Source organism: Eucyclogobius newberryi, unplaced genomic scaffold (genome assembly GCF_026437365.1).
Source record: "Eucyclogobius newberryi isolate DKJ021-1_F unplaced genomic scaffold, fEucNew1.0.hap1 SCAF_9, whole genome shotgun sequence".
Classification (NCBI taxonomy): Eukaryota; Metazoa; Chordata; class Actinopteri; order Gobiiformes; family Gobiidae; genus Eucyclogobius; species Eucyclogobius newberryi.
The window spans coordinates 11982191-12000891 of NW_027316532.1; the positions used below are offsets into that span (position 1 = coordinate 11982191).

Consider the following 18701-nt stretch of genomic DNA (forward strand, 5'->3'; position numbering starts at 1 on the left):
GGGCGCAGAACAGATATATATAAGCTCTTATATCTCGAAATCGGATAGAACTTCTCTCCGTTTATTTTCCCGGTTGCTGCATCAACTGCCACATAAACCTTCACCATTGTGATAATAGTAAAGAGTGCGATATCATGAATGAAGTTTTGGGCCTCTATGAGCCGTGTTTAACTTAAATAGCCCCCCTTCCCCCCTCAGCGCGGAGCCGGGGGGAAGGGGGCGGGGGGTGGAGAGGGGGAGGGGGGATGGGGACACGTGCCTGGGGTGACGCGGTCTTGCCCCACCCCCCGTCAGTTCGGCGATTCGAGGAAAGGATATAGTCTGTAATATAGCTAAAAACTGTGGGAATCAATCAAAAAACACTGGGTACATATATGAAGCACAAATAGCAATGTAAGAAGGGTAAAAGCTCTGAAAAGTCGATTTTGCATGTTATGGGACCTTTAAACACTTTTCACTTTCTGCACTTCATATGTTCTCATACTCAACTTTAAATTGTGTGTACATAATAAGCCTATTTTTATTCTATAGCAGATTTAAAAAATATATATTTTTGACTTATATAGTTTGTTTTATCATCGTTCAGTGGTTTTGTTTGAGTGACCCTCAGAGTGTGGTGTTTGACCCTCGGTGGGTGGTGTTTGCAGGGCGTAAAGGAGGTGGTGGAGACCTGGGAGACCATGTCTTTCATGGTGCAGCCCTATTTCAAAGGCACCAAGGAGCGCGGCACCATCATCTGCTCCGTGGAGGAGGTGCTACTTAGCGTGGACAACGACACCATGAACCTCCAGAGCATGGGGGCCAGCCGCTTTGTGGGGCCCTTCCTCACAACCATCCAGCAGTGGGAGAAGAACCTGTCTCTCATCAGCGAGACCATCGAGGTGAGAATGACTCTCCTGCTCTCAGGGCTCCGCCTGCTCAGATGAAAGCAACAACAGCAGCACTGCATTTCATTCAATCTAAAACTGCTCCTGCAATGACTCCTGCTGCTGTGGGGCCCATGCTGTGGGGCCCATGCTGTGGAGCCCATGCTGTGGGGCCCATGTCAACCAGATATTAATGGAATGAAATCCTTTTTTTGTGCGTGTGTCTGTGCGTGTGTGTGTGTGTGTGTGTGTGTGTGTATGTGTGTGTATGTGTGTGTGTGTGTGAGTGTGTGTGTGTGTTTGCGTTGTGTGTGTGTGTTTGCGTTGTGTGTCTGTGCGTGCGTGTGTGTTTGCGTTGTGTGTGTTTGCGTTGTGTGTGTTTGCGTGTGTGTGTGTGTTTGCGTTGTGTGTGTGTGTTTGCGTTGTGTGTGTGTGTATGTGCGTGTGTGCGCGCGCGCGTGTGTGTGTGCGTGTGTGTGTGCGTGTGTGTTTGCGTTGTGTGTGTGTGCGTGTGTGTGTGTTTGCGTTGTGTGTGTGTGCGTGTGTGTGTGTGTGTGTGTGCATGTGTGTGTGTGTGTGTGTGTGTGTGTGTAGTTGTGGTTACTGGTGCAGAGGAAGTGGATGTACCTGGAGAGCATCTTCATTGGGGGAGACATTCGCTCTCAGCTCCCAGAAGAGGCCAAGAAGTTCGACAACATCGACAAGAAATTCAAAGCAGTGGGTTTTTTATCATCTGACTCGGTCCTGTGCAATATGTGTTTCTTTAGCGCTGTGTTTCTTTATCTCTGTGTTTCTTTAGCGCTGTGTTTCTTTAGCGCTGTGTTTCTTTAGCGCTGTGTTTCGTTAGCGCTGTGTTTCGTTAGCGCTGTGTTTCTTTAGCTCTGTTTCTTTAGCTCTGTGTTTCTTTAGCGCTGTGTTTCGTTAGCTCTGTGTTTCTTTAGCTCTGTGTTTCTTTAGCTCTGGGTTTCGTTAGTTCTGTGTTTCTTTAGCTCTGTGTTTCGTTAGCGCTGTGTTTCGTTAGCTCTGTGTTTCTTTAGCTCTTTGTTTCTTTAGCTCTGTGTTTCGTTAGAGCTGTGTTTCGTTAGCGCTGTGCTTCTTTAGCGCTGTGTTTCTTTAGCTCTGTGTTTCTTTAGCGCTGTGTTTCTTTAGCTCTGTGTTTCTTTAGCGCTGTGTTTAGCTCTGTGTTTCTTTAGCTCCGTGTTTCTTTAGCTCTGTGTTTCTTTAGCTCTGTGTTTCTTTAGCGCTGTGTTTCTTTAGCGCTGTGTGTCTTTAGCGTTGTGTTTCTTTAGCGCTGTGTTTCTTTAGCGTTGTGTTTCTTTAGCGCTGTGTTTCTTTAGCGCTGTGTTTCTTTAGCACTGTGTTTAGCGTTGTGTTTCTTTAGCTCTGTGTTTCTTTAGCTCTGTGTTTCTTTAGCGCTGTGTTTCTTTAGCGCTGTGTTTCTTTAGCGCTGTGTTTCTTTAGCTCTGTGTTTCTTTAGCGCTGTGTTTCTTTAGCTCTGTGTTTCTTTAGCGCTGTGTTTCTTTAGCGTTGTGTTTCTTTAGCGCTGTGTTTCTTTAGCTCTGTGTTTCTTTAGCGCTGTGTTTCGTTAACGTTGTGTTTCTTTAGCTCTGTGTTTCTTTAGCTCTGTGTTTCTTTAGCGCTGTGTTTCGTTAGCTCTGTGTTTCTTTAGCTCTGTGTTTCTTTAGCTCTGTGTTTCGTTAGTTCTGTGTTTCTTTAGCTCTGTGTTTCGTTAGCTCTGTGTTTCTTTAGCGCTGTGTTTCTTTAGCTCTGTGTTTCTTTAGCTCTGTGTTTCTTTAGCGCTGTGTTTCGTTAGCGCTGTGTTTCGTTAGCGCTGTGTTTAGCGCTGTATTTCTTTAGCGCTGTGTTTCGTTAGCGCTGTGTTTCGTTAGCGCTGTGTTTACCTCTGTGTATCTTTAGCTCTGTGTTTCGTTAGCGCTGTGTTTCTTTAGCTCTGTGTTTCGTTAGCGCTGTGTTTTGTTAGCGCTGTGTTTCTTTAGCGCTGTGTTTCTTTAGCTCTGTGTTTCTTTAGCGCTGTGTTTTGTTAGCTCTGTGTTTCTTTAGCTCTGTGTTTCTTTAGCTCTGTGTTTCTTTAGCGCTGTGTTTCGTTAGCTCTGTGTTTCTTTAGCGCTGTGTTTCTTTAGCGCTGTGTTTCTTTAGCTCTGTGTTTCTTTAGCGCTGTGTTTAGCTCTGTGTTTCTTTAGCTCTGTGTTTCTTTAGCGCTGTATTTCTTTAGCGCTGTGTTTCGTTAGCGCTGTGTTTCGTTAGCGCTGTGTTTAGCGCTGTGTTTCTTTAGCTCTGTGTTTCTTTAGCTCTGTGTTTCTTTAGTTCTGTGTTTCCTTAGCGCTGTGTTTCGTTAGCGCTGTGTTTCTTTAGCGCTGTGTTTCGTTAGCTCTGTGTTTCTTTAGCTCTGTGTTTCTTTAGCTCTGTGTTTCGTTAGCGCTGTGTTTCTTTAGCTCTGTGTTTCTTTAGCGCTGTGTTTCTTTAGCTCTGTGTTTCTTTAGCGCTGTGTTTAGCTCTGTGTTCCTTTAGCTCTGTGTTTCTTTAGCGCTGTGTTTCTTTAGCGCTGTATTTCTTTAGCGCTGTGTTTCGTTAGCGCTGTGTTTCGTTAGCGCTGTGTTTAGCTCTGTGTTTCTTTAGCTCTGTGTTTCGTTAGTTCTGTGTTTCTTTAGTTCTGTATTTCGTTAGCGCTGTGTTTCGTTAGCGCTGTGTTTCTTTAGCGCTGTGTTTTCTTTAGCGCTGTGTTTCTCTAGCGCTGTGTTTAGCGCTATGTTTAGCTCTGTGTTTCTTTAGCTCTGTGTTTCTTTAGCTCTGTGTTTCTTTAGCTCTTTGTTTCTTTAGCTCTGTGTTTCTTTAGCGCTGTGTTTCTTTAGCGCTGTGTTTAGCTCTGTGTTTCTTTAGCTCTGTGTTTCTTTAGCTCTGTGTTTCTTTAGCGCTGTGTTTCGTTAGCTCTGTGTTTCTTTAGCGCTGTGTTTCTTTAGCTCTGTGTTTCTTTAGCTCTGTGTTTCTTTAGCTCTGTGTTTCTTTAGCGCTGTGTTTCTTTAGCGCTGTGTTTCTTTAGCGCTGTGTTTAGCTCTGTATTTCTTTAGCTCTGTGTTTCTTTAGCTCTGTGTTTCTTTAGCGCTGTGTTTCTTTAGCGCTGTGTTTAGCGCTGCATTTCTTTAGCGCTGTGTTTCTTTAGCTCTGTGTTTCTTTAGCTCTGTGTTTCTTTAGCGCTGTGTTTCTTTAGCGCTGTGTTTAGCTCTGTGTTTCTTTAGCTCTGTGTTTCTTTAGCTCTGTGTTTTCTTTAGCGCTGTGTTTCTCTAGCGCTGTGTTTAGCGCTGTATTTCTTTAGCGCTGTGTTTCTTAAGCTCTGTGTTTCTTTAGCGCTGTGTTTCGTTAGCATTGTGTTTCTTTAGCTCTGTGTTTTCTTTAGCGCTGTGTTTCTCTAGCGCTGTGTTTAGCGCTGTGTTTCTTTAGCGCTGTGTTTAGCTCTGTGTTTCTTTAGCTCTGTGTTTCTTTAGCTCTGTGTTTCTTTAGCTCTGTGTTTCTTTAGCGCTGTGTTTCGTTAGCGCTGTGTTTCGTTAGCGCTATGTTTAGCTCTGTGTTTCTTTAGCTCTGTGTTTCGTTAGTTCTGTGTTTCTTTAGTTCTGTGTTTCGTTAGCGCTGTGTTTCGTTAGCGCTGTGTTTCTTTAGCGCTGTGTTTCTTTAGTTCTGTGTTTCTTTAGCGCTGTGTTTCGTTAGCTCTGTGTTTCTTTAGCTCTGTGTTTCTTTAGCTCTGTGTTTCGTTAGCGCTGTGTTTTGTTAGCGCTGTGCTTCTTTAGCGCTGTGTTTCTTTAGCTCTGTGTTTCTTTAGCTCTGTGTTTCTTTAGCTCTGTGTTTCTTTAGCTCTGTGTTTCTTTAGCTCTGTGTTTCTTTAGCTCTGTGTTTCTTAAGCCCTGTGTTTCTTTAGCTCTGTGTTTCTTTAGCTCTGTGTTTCGTTAGCGCTGTGTTTCGTTAGCGCTGTGTTTCGTTAGCGCTGTGCTTCTTTAGCGCTGTGTTTCTTTAGCTCTGTGTTTCTTTAGCGCTGTGTTTCTTTAGCTCTGTGTTTCTTTAGCTCTGTGTTTCTTTAGCGCTGTGTTTAGCTCTGTGTTTCTTTAGCTCTGCGTTTCTTTAGTTCTGTGTTTCGTTAGCTCTGTGTTTCTTTAGCGCTGTGTTTTTTTAGCTCTGTGTTTCTTTAGCTCTGTGTTTTTTAAGCTCTGTGTTTCTTTAGCTCTGTGTTTCTTTAGCTCAGTGTTTCGTTAGCGCTGTGTTTCGTTAGCGCTGTGCTTCTTTAGCGCTGTGTTTCTTTAGCTCTGTGTTTCTTTAGCGCTGTGTTTCTTTAGCTCTGTGTTTCTTTAGCTCTGTGTTTCTTTAGCTCTGTGTTTCTTAAGCGCTGTGTTTCTTTAGAGCTGTGTTTAGCTCTGTGTTTCTTTAGCTCTGTGTTTCTTTAGCTCTGTGTTTCTTTAGCTCTGTGTTTCGTTAGTTCTGTGTTTCTTTAGCTCTGTGTTTCGTTAGCTCTGTGTTTCTTTAGCGCTGTGTTTCTTTAGCTCTGTGTTTCTTTAGCTCTGTGTTTCTTTAGCGCTGTGTTTCGTTAGCGCTGTGTTTCGTTAGCGCTGTGTTTAGCGCTGTATTTCTTTAGCGCTGTGTTTCGTTAGCGCTGTGTTTCGTTAGCGCTGTGTTTACCTCTGTGTATCTTTAGCTCTGTGTTTCGTTAGCGCTGTGTTTCTTTAGCTCTGTGTTTCGTTAGCGCTGTGTTTTGTTAGCGCTGTGTTTCTTTAGCGCTGTGTTTCTTTAGCTCTGTGTTTCTTTAGCGCTGTGTTTTGTTAGCTCTGTGTTTCTTTAGCTCTGTGTTTCTTTAGCTCTGTGTTTCTTTAGCGCTGTGTTTCGTTAGCTCTGTGTTTCTTTAGCGCTGTGTTTCTTTAGCGCTGTGTTTCTTTAGCTCTGTGTTTCTTTAGCGCTGTGTTTAGCTCTGTGTTTCTTTAGCTCTGTGTTTCTTTAGCGCTGTATTTCTTTAGCGCTGTGTTTCGTTAGCGCTGTGTTTCGTTAGCGCTGTGTTTAGCGCTGTGTTTCTTTAGCTCTGTGTTTCTTTAGCTCTGTGTTTCTTTAGTTCTGTGTTTCCTTAGCGCTGTGTTTCGTTAGCGCTGTGTTTCTTTAGCGCTGTGTTTCGTTAGCTCTGTGTTTCTTTAGCTCTGTGTTTCTTTAGCTCTGTGTTTCGTTAGCGCTGTGTTTCTTTAGCTCTGTGTTTCGTTAGTTCTGTGTTTCTTTAGCTCTGTGTTTCGTTAGCTCTGTGTTTCTTTAGCGCTGTGTTTCTTTAGCTCTGTGTTTCTTTAGCTCTGTGTTTCTTTAGCGCTGTGTTTCGTTAGCGCTGTGTTTCGTTAGCGCTGTGTTTAGCGCTGTATTTCTTTAGCGCTGTGTTTCGTTAGCGCTGTGTTTCGTTAGCGCTGTGTTTACCTCTGTGTATCTTTAGCTCTGTGTTTCGTTAGCGCTGTGTTTCTTTAGCTCTGTGTTTCGTTAGCGCTGTGTTTTGTTAGCGCTGTGTTTCTTTAGCGCTGTGTTTCTTTAGCTCTGTGTTTCTTTAGCGCTGTGTTTTGTTAGCTCTGTGTTTCTTTAGCTCTGTGTTTCTTTAGCTCTGTGTTTCTTTAGCGCTGTGTTTCGTTAGCTCTGTGTTTCTTTAGCGCTGTGTTTCTTTAGCGCTGTGTTTCTTTAGCTCTGTGTTTCTTTAGCGCTGTGTTTAGCTCTGTGTTTCTTTAGCTCTGTGTTTCTTTAGCGCTGTATTTCTTTAGCGCTGTGTTTCGTTAGCGCTGTGTTTCGTTAGCGCTGTGTTTAGCGCTGTGTTTCTTTAGCTCTGTGTTTCTTTAGCTCTGTGTTTCTTTAGTTCTGTGTTTCCTTAGCGCTGTGTTTCTTTAGCGCTGTGTTTCTTTAGCGCTGTGTTTCTTTAGCGCTGTGTTTCGTTAGCTCTGTGTTTCTTTAGCTCTGTGTTTCTTTAGCTCTGTGTTTCGTTAGCGCTGTGTTTCTTTAGCTCTGTGTTTCTTTAGCGCTGTGTTTCTTTAGCTCTGTGTTTCTTTAGCGCTGTGTTTAGCTCTGTGTTCCTTTAGCTCTGTGTTTCTTTAGCGCTGTGTTTCTTTAGCGCTGTATTTCTTTAGCGCTGTGTTTCGTTAGCGCTGTGTTTCGTTAGCGCTGTGTTTAGCTCTGTGTTTCTTTAGCTCTGTGTTTCGTTAGTTCTGTGTTTCTTTAGTTCTGTATTTCGTTAGCGCTGTGTTTCGTTAGCGCTGTGTTTCTTTAGCGCTGTGTTTTCTTTAGCGCTGTGTTTCTCTAGCGCTGTGTTTAGCGCTATGTTTAGCTCTGTGTTTCTTTAGCTCTGTGTTTCTTTAGCTCTGTGTTTCTTTAGCTCTTTGTTTCTTTAGCTCTGTGTTTCTTTAGCGCTGTGTTTCTTTAGCGCTGTGTTTAGCTCTGTGTTTCTTTAGCTCTGTGTTTCTTTAGCTCTGTGTTTCTTTAGCGCTGTGTTTCGTTAGCTCTGTGTTTCTTCAGCGCTGTGTTTCTTTAGCTCTGTGTTTTTTTAGCTCTGTGTTTCTTTAGCTCTGTGTTTTTTAAGCTCTGTGTTTCTTTAGCTCTGTGTTTCTTTAGCTCAGTGTTTCGTTAGCGCTGTGTTTCGTTAGCGCTGTGCTTCTTTAGCGCTGTGTTTCTTTAGCTCTGTGTTTCTTTAGCGCTGTGTTTCTTTAGCTCTGTGTTTCTTTAGCTCTGTGTTTCTTTAGCTCTGTGTTTCTTAAGCGCTGTGTTTCTTTAGAGCTGTGTTTAGCTCTGTGTTTCTTTAGCTCTGTGTTTCTTTAGCTCTGTGTTTCTTTAGCTCTGTGTTTCGTTAGTTCTGTGTTTCTTTAGCTCTGTGTTTCGTTAGCTCTGTGTTTCTTTAGCGCTGTGTTTCTTTAGCTCTGTGTTTCTTTAGCTCTGTGTTTCTTTAGCGCTGTGTTTCGTTAGCGCTGTGTTTCGTTAGCGCTGTGTTTAGCGCTGTATTTCTTTAGCGCTGTGTTTCGTTAGCGCTGTGTTTCGTTAGCGCTGTGTTTACCTCTGTGTATCTTTAGCTCTGTGTTTCGTTAGCGCTGTGTTTCTTTAGCTCTGTGTTTCGTTAGCGCTGTGTTTTGTTAGCGCTGTGTTTCTTTAGCGCTGTGTTTCTTTAGCTCTGTGTTTCTTTAGCGCTGTGTTTTGTTAGCTCTGTGTTTCTTTAGCTCTGTGTTTCTTTAGCTCTGTGTTTCTTTAGCGCTGTGTTTCGTTAGCTCTGTGTTTCTTTAGCGCTGTGTTTCTTTAGCGCTGTGTTTCTTTAGCTCTGTGTTTCTTTAGCGCTGTGTTTAGCTCTGTGTTTCTTTAGCTCTGTGTTTCTTTAGCGCTGTATTTCTTTAGCGCTGTGTTTCGTTAGCGCTGTGTTTCGTTAGCGCTGTGTTTAGCGCTGTGTTTCTTTAGCTCTGTGTTTCTTTAGCTCTGTGTTTCTTTAGTTCTGTGTTTCCTTAGCGCTGTGTTTCGTTAGCGCTGTGTTTCTTTAGCGCTGTGTTTCGTTAGCTCTGTGTTTCTTTAGCTCTGTGTTTCTTTAGCTCTGTGTTTCGTTAGCGCTGTGTTTCTTTAGCTCTGTGTTTCGTTAGTTCTGTGTTTCTTTAGCTCTGTGTTTCGTTAGCTCTGTGTTTCTTTAGCGCTGTGTTTCTTTAGCTCTGTGTTTCTTTAGCTCTGTGTTTCTTTAGCGCTGTGTTTCGTTAGCGCTGTGTTTCGTTAGCGCTGTGTTTAGCGCTGTATTTCTTTAGCGCTGTGTTTCGTTAGCGCTGTGTTTCGTTAGCGCTGTGTTTACCTCTGTGTATCTTTAGCTCTGTGTTTCGTTAGCGCTGTGTTTCTTTAGCTCTGTGTTTCGTTAGCGCTGTGTTTTGTTAGCGCTGTGTTTCTTTAGCGCTGTGTTTCTTTAGCTCTGTGTTTCTTTAGCGCTGTGTTTTGTTAGCTCTGTGTTTCTTTAGCTCTGTGTTTCTTTAGCTCTGTGTTTCTTTAGCGCTGTGTTTCGTTAGCTCTGTGTTTCTTTAGCGCTGTGTTTCTTTAGCGCTGTGTTTCTTTAGCTCTGTGTTTCTTTAGCGCTGTGTTTAGCTCTGTGTTTCTTTAGCTCTGTGTTTCTTTAGCGCTGTATTTCTTTAGCGCTGTGTTTCGTTAGCGCTGTGTTTCGTTAGCGCTGTGTTTAGCGCTGTGTTTCTTTAGCTCTGTGTTTCTTTAGCTCTGTGTTTCTTTAGTTCTGTGTTTCCTTAGCGCTGTGTTTCTTTAGCGCTGTGTTTCTTTAGCGCTGTGTTTCTTTAGCGCTGTGTTTCGTTAGCTCTGTGTTTCTTTAGCTCTGTGTTTCTTTAGCTCTGTGTTTCGTTAGCGCTGTGTTTCTTTAGCTCTGTGTTTCTTTAGCGCTGTGTTTCTTTAGCTCTGTGTTTCTTTAGCGCTGTGTTTAGCTCTGTGTTCCTTTAGCTCTGTGTTTCTTTAGCGCTGTGTTTCTTTAGCGCTGTATTTCTTTAGCGCTGTGTTTCGTTAGCGCTGTGTTTCGTTAGCGCTGTGTTTAGCTCTGTGTTTCTTTAGCTCTGTGTTTCGTTAGTTCTGTGTTTCTTTAGTTCTGTATTTCGTTAGCGCTGTGTTTCGTTAGCGCTGTGTTTCTTTAGCGCTGTGTTTTCTTTAGCGCTGTGTTTCTCTAGCGCTGTGTTTAGCGCTGTGTTTCTCTAGCGCTGTGTTTAGCGCTATGTTTAGCTCTGTGTTTCTTTAGCTCTTTGTTTCTTTAGCTCTGTGTTTCTTTAGCGCTGTGTTTCTTTAGCGCTGTGTTTAGCTCTGTGTTTCTTTAGCTCTGTGTTTCTTTAGCTCTGTGTTTCTTTAGCGCTGTGTTTCGTTAGCTCTGTGTTTCTTCAGCGCTGTGTTTCTTTAGCTCTGTGTTTCTTTAGCTCTGTGTTTCTTTAGCTCTGTGTTTCCTTAGCGCTGTGTTTCTTTAGCGCTGTGTTTCTTTAGCGCTGTGTTTAGCTCTGTATTTCTTTAGCTCTGTGTTTCTTTAGCTCTGTGTTTCTTTAGCGCTGTGTTTCTTTAGCGCTGTGTTTAGCGCTGCATTTCTTTAGCGCTGTGTTTCTTTAGCTCTGTGTTTCTTTAGCTCTGTGTTTCTTTAGCGCTGTGTTTCTTTAGCGCTGTGTTTAGCTCTGTGTTTCTTTAGCTCTGTGTTTCTTTAGCTCTGTGTTTTCTTTAGCGCTGTGTTTCTCTAGCGCTGTGTTTAGCGCTGTATTTCTTTAGCGCTGTGTTTCTTAAGCTCTGTGTTTCTTTAGCGCTGTGTTTCGTTAGCATTGTGTTTCTTTAGCTCTGTGTTTTCTTTAGCGCTGTGTTTCTCTAGCGCTGTGTTTAGCGCTGTGTTTCTTTAGCGCTGTGTTTAGCTCTGTGTTTCTTTAGCTCTGTGTTTCTTTAGCTCTGTGTTTCTTTAGCTCTGTGTTTCTTTAGCGCTGTGTTTCGTTAGCGCTGTGTTTCGTTAGCGCTATGTTTAGCTCTGTGTTTCTTTAGCTCTGTGTTTCGTTAGTTCTGTGTTTCTTTAGTTCTGTGTTTCGTTAGCGCTGTGTTTCGTTAGCGCTGTGTTTCTTTAGCGCTGTGTTTCTTTAGTTCTGTGTTTCTTTAGCGCTGTGTTTCGTTAGCTCTGTGTTTCTTTAGCTCTGTGTTTCTTTAGCTCTGTGTTTCGTTAGCGCTGTGTTTTGTTAGCGCTGTGCTTCTTTAGCGCTGTGTTTCTTTAGCTCTGTGTTTCTTTAGCTCTGTGTTTCTTTAGCTCTGTGTTTCTTTAGCTCTGTGTTTCTTTAGCTCTGTGTTTCTTTAGCTCTGTGTTTCTTAAGCCCTGTGTTTCTTTAGCTCTGTGTTTCTTTAGCTCTGTGTTTCGTTAGCGCTGTGTTTCGTTAGCGCTGTGTTTCGTTAGCGCTGTGCTTCTTTAGCGCTGTGTTTCTTTAGCTCTGTGTTTCTTTAGCGCTGTGTTTCTTTAGCTCTGTGTTTCTTTAGCTCTGTGTTTCTTTAGCGCTGTGTTTAGCTCTGTGTTTCTTTAGCTCTGCGTTTCTTTAGTTCTGTGTTTCGTTAGCTCTGTGTTTCTTTAGCGCTGTGTTTTTTTAGCTCTGTGTTTCTTTAGCTCTGTGTTTTTTAAGCTCTGTGTTTCTTTAGCTCTGTGTTTCTTTAGCTCAGTGTTTCGTTAGCGCTGTGTTTCGTTAGCTCTGTGCTTCTTTAGCGCTGTGTTTCTTTAGCTCTGTGTTTCTTTAGCGCTGTGTTTCTTTAGCTCTGTGTTTCTTTAGCTCTGTGTTTCTTTAGCTCTGTGTTTCTTAAGCGCTGTGTTTCTTTAGAGCTGTGTTTAGCTCTGTGTTTCTTTAGCTCTGTGTTTCTTTAGGTCTGTGTTTCTTTAGCGCTGTGTTTCGTTAGCTCTGTGTTTCTTTAGCGCTGTGTGTCTTTAGCTCTGTGTTTCTTTAGCTCTGTGTTTCTTTAGCTCTGTGTTTCTTTAGCTCTGTGTTTCTTTAGCGCTTTGTTTCTTTAGCGCTGTGTTTCTTTAGCGCTGTGTTTAGCTCTGTGTTTCTTTAGCTCTGTGTTTCTTTAGCGCTGTGTTTCGTTAGCTCTGTGTTTCTTTAGCGCTGTGTTTCTTTGGCTCTGTGTTTCCTTTGCTCTTTGTTTCTTTAGCTCTGTGTTTCTTTAGCGCTGTGTTTCTTTAGCGCTGTGTTTCTTTAGCGCTGTGTTTAGCTCTGTGTTTCTTTAGCTCTGTGTTTCGTTAGTTCTGTGTTTCTTTAGTTCTGTGTTTCGTTAGCTCTGTGTTTCTTTAGCGCTGTGTTTCTTTAGCGCTGTGTTTCTTTAGCTCTGTGTTTCTTTAGCTCTGTGTTTCTTTAGCTCTGTGTTTCTTTAGCTCTGTGTTTCTTTAGCGCTGTGTTTCTTTAGCGCTGTGTTTCTTTAGCTCTGTGTTTCTTTAGCTCTGTGTTTCTTTAGCTCTGTGTTTCTTTAGCTCTGTGTTTCTTTAGCGCTGTGTTTCTTTAGCGCTGTGTTTCTTTAGCGCTGTGTTTCTTTAGCGCTGTGTTTAGCTCTGTGTTTCTTTAGCTCTGTGTTTCTTTAGCTCTGTGTTTTCTTTAGCGCTGTGTTTCTCTAGCGCTGTGTTTAGCGCTGTGTTTCTTTAGCGCTGTGTTTCTTAAGCTCTGTGTTTCTTTAGCGCTGTGTTTCGTTAGCATTGTGTTTCTTTAGCTCTGTGTTTTCTTTAGCGCTGTGTTTCTCTAGCGCTGTGTTTAGCGTTGTGTTTCTTTAGCGCTGTGTTTAGCTCTGTGTTTCTTTAGCTCTGTGTTTCTTTAGCTCTGTGTTTCTTTAGCTCTGTGTTTCTTTAGCGCTGTGTTTCTTTAGTTCTGTGTTTCTTTAGCGCTGTGTTTCGTTAGCTCTGTGTTTCTTTAGCTCTGTGTTTCTTTAGCTCTGTGTTTCGTTAGCGCTGTGTTTCGTTAGCGCTATGTTTAGCTCTGTGTTTCTTTAGCTCTGTGTTTCGTTAGTTCTGTGTTTCTTTAGTTCTGTGTTTCGTTAGCGCTGTGTTTCGTTAGCGCTGTGTTTCTTTAGCGCTGTGTTTCTTTAGTTCTGTGTTTCTTTAGCGCTGTGTTTCGTTAGCTCTGTGTTTCTTTAGCTCTGTGTTTCTTTAGCTCTGTGTTTCGTTAGCGCTGTGTTTTGTTAGCGCTGTGCTTCTTTAGCGCTGTGTTTCTTTAGCTCTGTGTTTCTTTAGCGCTGTGTTTCTTTAGCTCTGTGTTTCTTTAGCTCTGTGTTTCTTTAGCTCTGTGTTTCTTTAGCTCTGTGTTTCTTAAGCTCTGTGTTTCTTTAGCTCTGTGTTTCTTTAGCTCTGTGTTTCGTTAGCGCTGTGTTTCGTTAGCGCTGTGTTTCGTTAGCGCTGTGCTTCTTTAGCGCTGTGTTTCTTTAGCTCTGTGTTTCTTTAGCGCTGTGTTTCTTTAGCTCTGTGTTTCTTTAGCTCTGTGTTTCTTTAGCGCTGTGTTTAGCTCTGTGTTTCTTTAGCTCTGTGTTTCTTTAGTTCTGTGTTTCTTTAGCGCTGTGTTTCGTTAGCTCTGTGTTTCTTTAGCGCTGTGTTTTTTTAGCTCTGTGTTTCTTTAGCTCTGTGTTTCTTAAGCTCTGTGTTTCTTTAGCTCTGTGTTTCTTTAGCTCAGTGTTTCGTTAGCGCTGTGTTTCGTTAGCGCTGTGCTTCTTTAGCGCTGTGTTTCTTTAGCTCTGTGTTTCTTTAGCGCTGTGTTTCTTTAGCTCTGTGTTTCTTTAGCTCTGTGTTTCTTTAGCTCTGTGTTTCTTAAGCGCTGTGTTTCTTTAGAGCTGTGTTTAGCTCTGTGTTTCTTTAGCTCTGTGTTTCTTTAGGTCTGTGTTTCTTTAGCTCTGTGTTTCGTTAGCTCTGTGTTTCTTTAGCGCTGTGTGTCTTTAGCTCTGTGTTTCTTTAGCTCTGTGTTTCTTTAGCTCTGTGTTTCTTTAGCTCTGTGTTTCTTTAGCGCTTTGTTTCTTTAGCGCTGTGTTTCTTTAGCGCTGTGTTTAGCTCTGTGTTTCTTTAGCTCTGTGTTTCTTTAGCGCTGTGTTTCGTTAGCTCTGTGTTTCTTTAGCGCTGTGTTTCTTTGGCTCTGTGTTTCCTTTGCTCTTTGTTTCTTTAGCTCTGTGTTTCTTTAGCGCTGTGTTTCTTTAGCGCTGTGTTTCTTTAGCGCTGTGTTTAGCTCTGTGTTTCTTTAGCTCTGTGTTTCGTTAGTTCTGTGTTTCTTTAGTTCTGTGTTTCGTTAGCGCTGTGTTTCGTTAGCGCTGTGTTTCTTTAGCGCTGTGTTTCTTTAGCTCTGTGTTTCTTTAGCGCTGTGTTTCGTTAGCACTGTGTTTCTTTAGCTCTGTGTTTCTTTAGCTCTGTGTTTCGTTAGCTCTGTGTTTCTTTAGCGCTGTGTTTCTTTAGCTCTGTGTTTCTTTAGCTCTGTGTTTCTTTAGCTCTGTGTTTCTTTAGCTCTGTGTTTCTTTAGCGCTGTGTTTCTTTAGCGCTGTGTTTAGCTTTGTTTCTTTAGCTCTGTGTTTCTTTAGCTCTGTGTTTCTTTAGCGCTGTGTTTCTTTAGCTCTGTGTTTCTTTAGCGCTGTGTTTCGTTAGCTCTGTGTTTCTTTAGCTTTGTGTTTCTTTAGCTCTGTGTTTCTTTAGCGCTGTGTTTCGTTAGCTCTGTGTTTCTTTAGCGCTGTGTTTCTTTAGCGCTGTGTTTTTTTAGCGCTGTGTTTCTTTAGCGCTGTGTTTAGCTCTGTGTTTCTTTAGCTCTGTGTTTCTTTAGCTCTGTTTCTCTAGCGCTGTGTTTAGCGCTGTGTTTCTTTAGCGCTGTGTTTCTTAAGCTCTGTGTTTCTTTAGCGCTGTGTTTCGTTAGCGTTGTGTTTCTTTAGCGCTGTGTTTCGTTAGCTCTGTGTTTCTTTAGCGCTGTGCTTCTTTAGCGCTGTGTTTCTTTAGCTCTGTGTTTCTTTAGCGCTGTGTTTAGCTCTGTGTTTCTTTAGCTCTGTGTTTCTTTAGCTCTGTGTTTCTTTAGCGCTGTGTTTCTTTAGCGCTGTATTTCTTTAGCGCTGTGTTTCGTTAGCTCTGTGTTTCGTTAGCGCTGTGTTTAGCTCTGTGTTTCTTTAGCTCTGTGTTTCGTTAGTTCTGTGTTTCTTTAGTTCTGTGTTTCGTTAGCGCTGTGTTTCGTTAGCGCTGTGTTTCTTTAGCGCTGTGTTTCTTTAGCTCTGTGTTTCTTTAGCGCTGTGTTTCTTTAGCTCTGTGTTTCTTTAGCTCTGTGTTTCGTTAGCGCTGTGTTTTGTTAGCGCTGTGCTTCTTTAGCGCTGTGTTTCTTTATCTCTGTGTTTCTTTAGCGCTGTGTTTCTTTAGCTCTGTGTTTCTTTAGCTCTGTGTTTCTTTAGCTCTGTGTTTCTTTAGCGCTGTGTTTCTTTAGCGCTGTGTTTAGCTCTGTGTTTCTTTAGCTCTGTGTTTCTTTAGCTCGGTGTTTCTTTAGCGCTGTGTTTCGTTAGCTCTGTGTTTCTTTAGCGCTGTGTTTCTTTAGCGCTGTGTTTCTCTAGCGCTGTGTTTAGCGCTGTATTTCTTTAGCGCTGTGTTTCTTAAGCTCTTTCGTTAGCGTTGTGTTTCTTTAGCGCTGTGTTTCTTTAGCTCTGTGTTTCTTTAGCTCTGTGTTTCTTTAGCGCTGTGTTTCTTTAGCGCTTTGTGTCTTTAGCGTTGTGTTTCTTTAGCGCTGTGTTTCTTTAGCGTTGTGTTTCTTTAGCGCTGTGTTTCTTTAGCGCTGTGTTTCTTTAGCACTGTGTTTAGCGTTGTGTTTCTTTAGCGCTGTGTTTCTTTAGCGCTGTGTTTCTTTAGCTCTGTGTTTCTTTAGCGCTGTGTTTCTTTAGCGTTGTGTTTCTTTAGCGCTGTGTTTCTTTAGCTCTGTGTTTCTTTAGCGCTGTGTTTCGTTAGCGTTGTGTTTCTTTAGCTCTGTGTTTCTTTAGCTCTGTGTTTCTTTAGCGCTGTGTTTCTTTAGCGCTGTGTGTCTTTAGCGTTGTGTTTCTTTAGCGCTGTGTTTCTTTTGCGTTGTGTTTCTTTAGCATTGTGTTTCTTTAACGCTGTGTTTCTTTAGCACTGTGTTTAGCGTTGTGTTTCTTTAGCTCTGTGTTTCTTTAGCTCTGTGTTTCTTTAGCTCTGTGTTCATTTAGCGCTGTGTTTCTTTAGCGCTGTGTATCTTTAGCGCTGTGTATCTTTAGCGCTCTGTTTCTTTAGCGCTGTGTTTCTTTAGCTCTGTGTTTCTTTAGCGCTGTGTTTCTTTAGCGCTGTGCTTCTTTAGCGCTGTGTTTCTTTAGCGCTGTGTTTCTTTAGCGTTGTGTTTCTTTAGCACTGTGTTTCTTTAGCGCTGTGTTTAGCGCTGTGTTTCTTTAGCTCTGTGTTTCTTTAGCTCTGTGTTTCTTTAGCGCTGTGTTTCTTTAGCGCTGTGTTTCTTTAGCGCTGTGTTTCTTTAACGCTGTGTTTCTTTAGCTCTGTGTTTCTTTAGCGCTGTGTTTCTTTAGCTCTGTGTTTCTTTAGCGCTGTGTTTCTTTAGCGCTGTGTTTCTTTAGCGCTGTGTTTCTTTAGCGCTGTGTTTAGCTCTCACTCGTCATGTTGCCCTCCTCGAACACCAATATTCTTCACACAATAATTGAAGGTTCTGTTTGTCAGGATGTTGGACTTGCTTTACTCATTGTGATGTCACAATCTCTGAATGTTAGCAGCTTTTAGCTATTATAATAAACAAAATCAATGTTGCTCATTTCTGCTGACAGTCTTTGTTCGGAGGACGTGGTAATTACAGATGTATTAACCATAAACCAAGACATTTGAACACTTGAATCCGTTTCCGTTGTAGATCATGAGCGATGCAGTGAAGGACTCCAACATCAAACGCTGCTGTCTGGTGGCGAACAGGCTGGCCGAGCTGCAGGGCTTGAGTGACGGGATGGAAAAGTGTCAGAAGAGCCTCAACGACTACCTGGACTCCAAACGCAACGCTTTCCCTCGCTTCTTCTTCATCTCGGATGATGAGCTGCTCAGTATCCTGGGCAGCAGTGACCCCTCGTGTGTCCAGGAGCACATGATCAAGGTCCAGGCCAAGACTCGTACATCTATATTTCATAATGAGACGTACACTTTCCTATAAGGTGTAATCCCTCATTCGTCCAGGCGTGTTCCATACGTCAAGGAAGCTATTTTTCCTATTTTTTAAGAGGAGTCAAGGAAGCTATTTTTGTTAAAAAAGAAAGACCTTCTTTAAACAGAAATGGAGGGCTAAGGTTTAATCTTCATGTTATTTATAATGGGTTACTGAACCCCTGGAAAGGTAGAGGACCAGGACAAGGACATTCGGATGCTAATCAGGTACTCAGGGTGGTTGAGCCAGGGTCTCACAAAGACAAAGAGGATTCTAATAGCCCATTAAGATTCTGAATAGGCTAGCTCGGTAGATACAAGGGGGGAGTTTCTGTTGAAACAAACAACTCTTTCTACTTCAGGAAGGCTCCGCCCAATGGGTGGGTCTTACCACAGAACAGTATTAATATCGGAGTTCTCGATCTAAATTCTTTTATTGACAATGACTCTTGGATGAGAGTCGAAACGTCTATTTTTTCAAACTGAGTCCAGATGACTACAACTGAAGCTTTTTCTACTTTCCTACAAGAACCTCTTACAATCCCAACCACTGTCATTCTGTAAAAGAAACAGTCAAGATCAGGAAAGTTCAATGAGCAGGGTCTCTGTGGTGTTCTTGGGGGCCTCCTGGGGCCACGACTCCTCGTGGGCAGTGACAGTGACACCTGGAGATACACAAAGATAGAGAGATGAGCTCAGTCACATGGGAGGAGCTCGGACTAGAGCTGCAGCTCCTCCATGTCGAGAGGAGTCTGCTGAGGTGGCTCAGGTGAGGTGGGCGTGTCCCACCGGGAAGAGGCCCTAGGGCCCTTGTATTGTTAAAAGAGCGTGTAGTTATGTACATTAATGCACTCATTTATGGCTCATTCACACGGACTGAGAGACTTCTATCTGTGGAGCTGAGTGCAACTAGGACATGTCTTTTTGAAAACAGGGACAAATACATGATTTTGGAAACATCTGCTGGGACATGGGACACAGGGCTCAAACTGGGACCTGTCCCATGCTAAATAGGACATCTGGCCACCTTGCACAAGCTAGCATTAGCCAATTGTTTTCCAGTTATGAACACTCACCTCTTCGATGAAACAGGACGATCACAGGTTGTTTGAGTTTGCCAGTGCTGCTGTGGTCAGGGCCGTTGCACATGTGTGGTTGGAGTTTGATTCCAGACCTTGACCATTTGGCCAGTTCACTAACAGACGGACTCTGGTCCTTGTCCGGCAAAACCCTCAACCACAGAGAACACATTCACTGGGAGTTGCTCTCTCTCCCTCTTGCTCCAGACACGCAGGAGCCTGCCCACGTGCCCACGAGCAAGGTTCCCTCTGGGCAAACACACTGTGAGCATCAGATGTGCCCCCTGTGGCCACACACCAGTATCACACCTGTTCAAAGTTACATGGCTTATTAAAAGAATCATATTACAGCAGCAATTTTCATTAGTTTACGTTTATTATAAGCAATTTGTCCTACTTCAAATGAAAAATACAAAAATCATGTTGTTCATGAGATGTATATTATGTTATATGTGACAGTCCTGCTTGACCTGTGGTCCAGTTGTGGCCTGGCTGTGGTCCAGTTGTGGTCTGGCTGTGGTCCAGTTGTGGCCTGGCTGTGGTCCAGTTGTGGTCTGGCTGTGGTCCAGTTGTGTTCCCGTACTTTTCGGGCTGTGCAGCTCCTGGATAAAAGCACCGCACACAATATTGACAAAGAAAATAGAACTTGTCCACATAGGGGCCGCACCTGACTTTAAACCGCAGGGGCCCACGTTGTAACATGAGATATTTACACATAAATAAACGTGGCAGTGATGCGTCTTTTGGACCGGGGGTCTCACGGTGCACCTGAGGTCCACTGCACTGTCCTCTCTGTCCTCTCTGTCCTCTCTGTCCACTGCACTGTGGGACTAATTAGACTAATATCAGTGAATATGAGTTGGATTGTTATAAAACACAGCATTTTGAAGCTTAACAAGCAAAGAACAAATCACAGCTGTCCCTTCTGTCCCTCCTGTCCCTTCTGTCCCCTCTGTCCCCTCTGTCCTTGATGACTCTTCACATCTGGATCATCTGCTCCTGAGCTCGTACTTATCGAGTGAGTGTGACGTTGTGACATGAGATATTTACACACGGTCCATGGACGTGATGACCATGTTTCCAGCTCCGGTCAGATCTGGTCAAGCGAGT

The 18701-nt window shown here is 43.0% G+C and overlaps 1 protein-coding gene across 1 annotated transcript in view; it reads left to right on the forward strand.

The window, feature by feature from the left end:
- The window catches only part of dnah10 (dynein axonemal heavy chain 10), a 170517-nt gene that overhangs the window by 65185 nt on the left and 86631 nt on the right, over positions 1-18701 (forward strand). The window contains exons 28-30 of the mRNA XM_072439315.1: positions 648-881; positions 1461-1583; positions 16232-16465. Coding sequence (XP_072295416.1) covers positions 648-881; positions 1461-1583; positions 16232-16465 — 591 coding nt within the window. The remainder of the gene's footprint in view (positions 1-647; positions 882-1460; positions 1584-16231; positions 16466-18701) is intronic.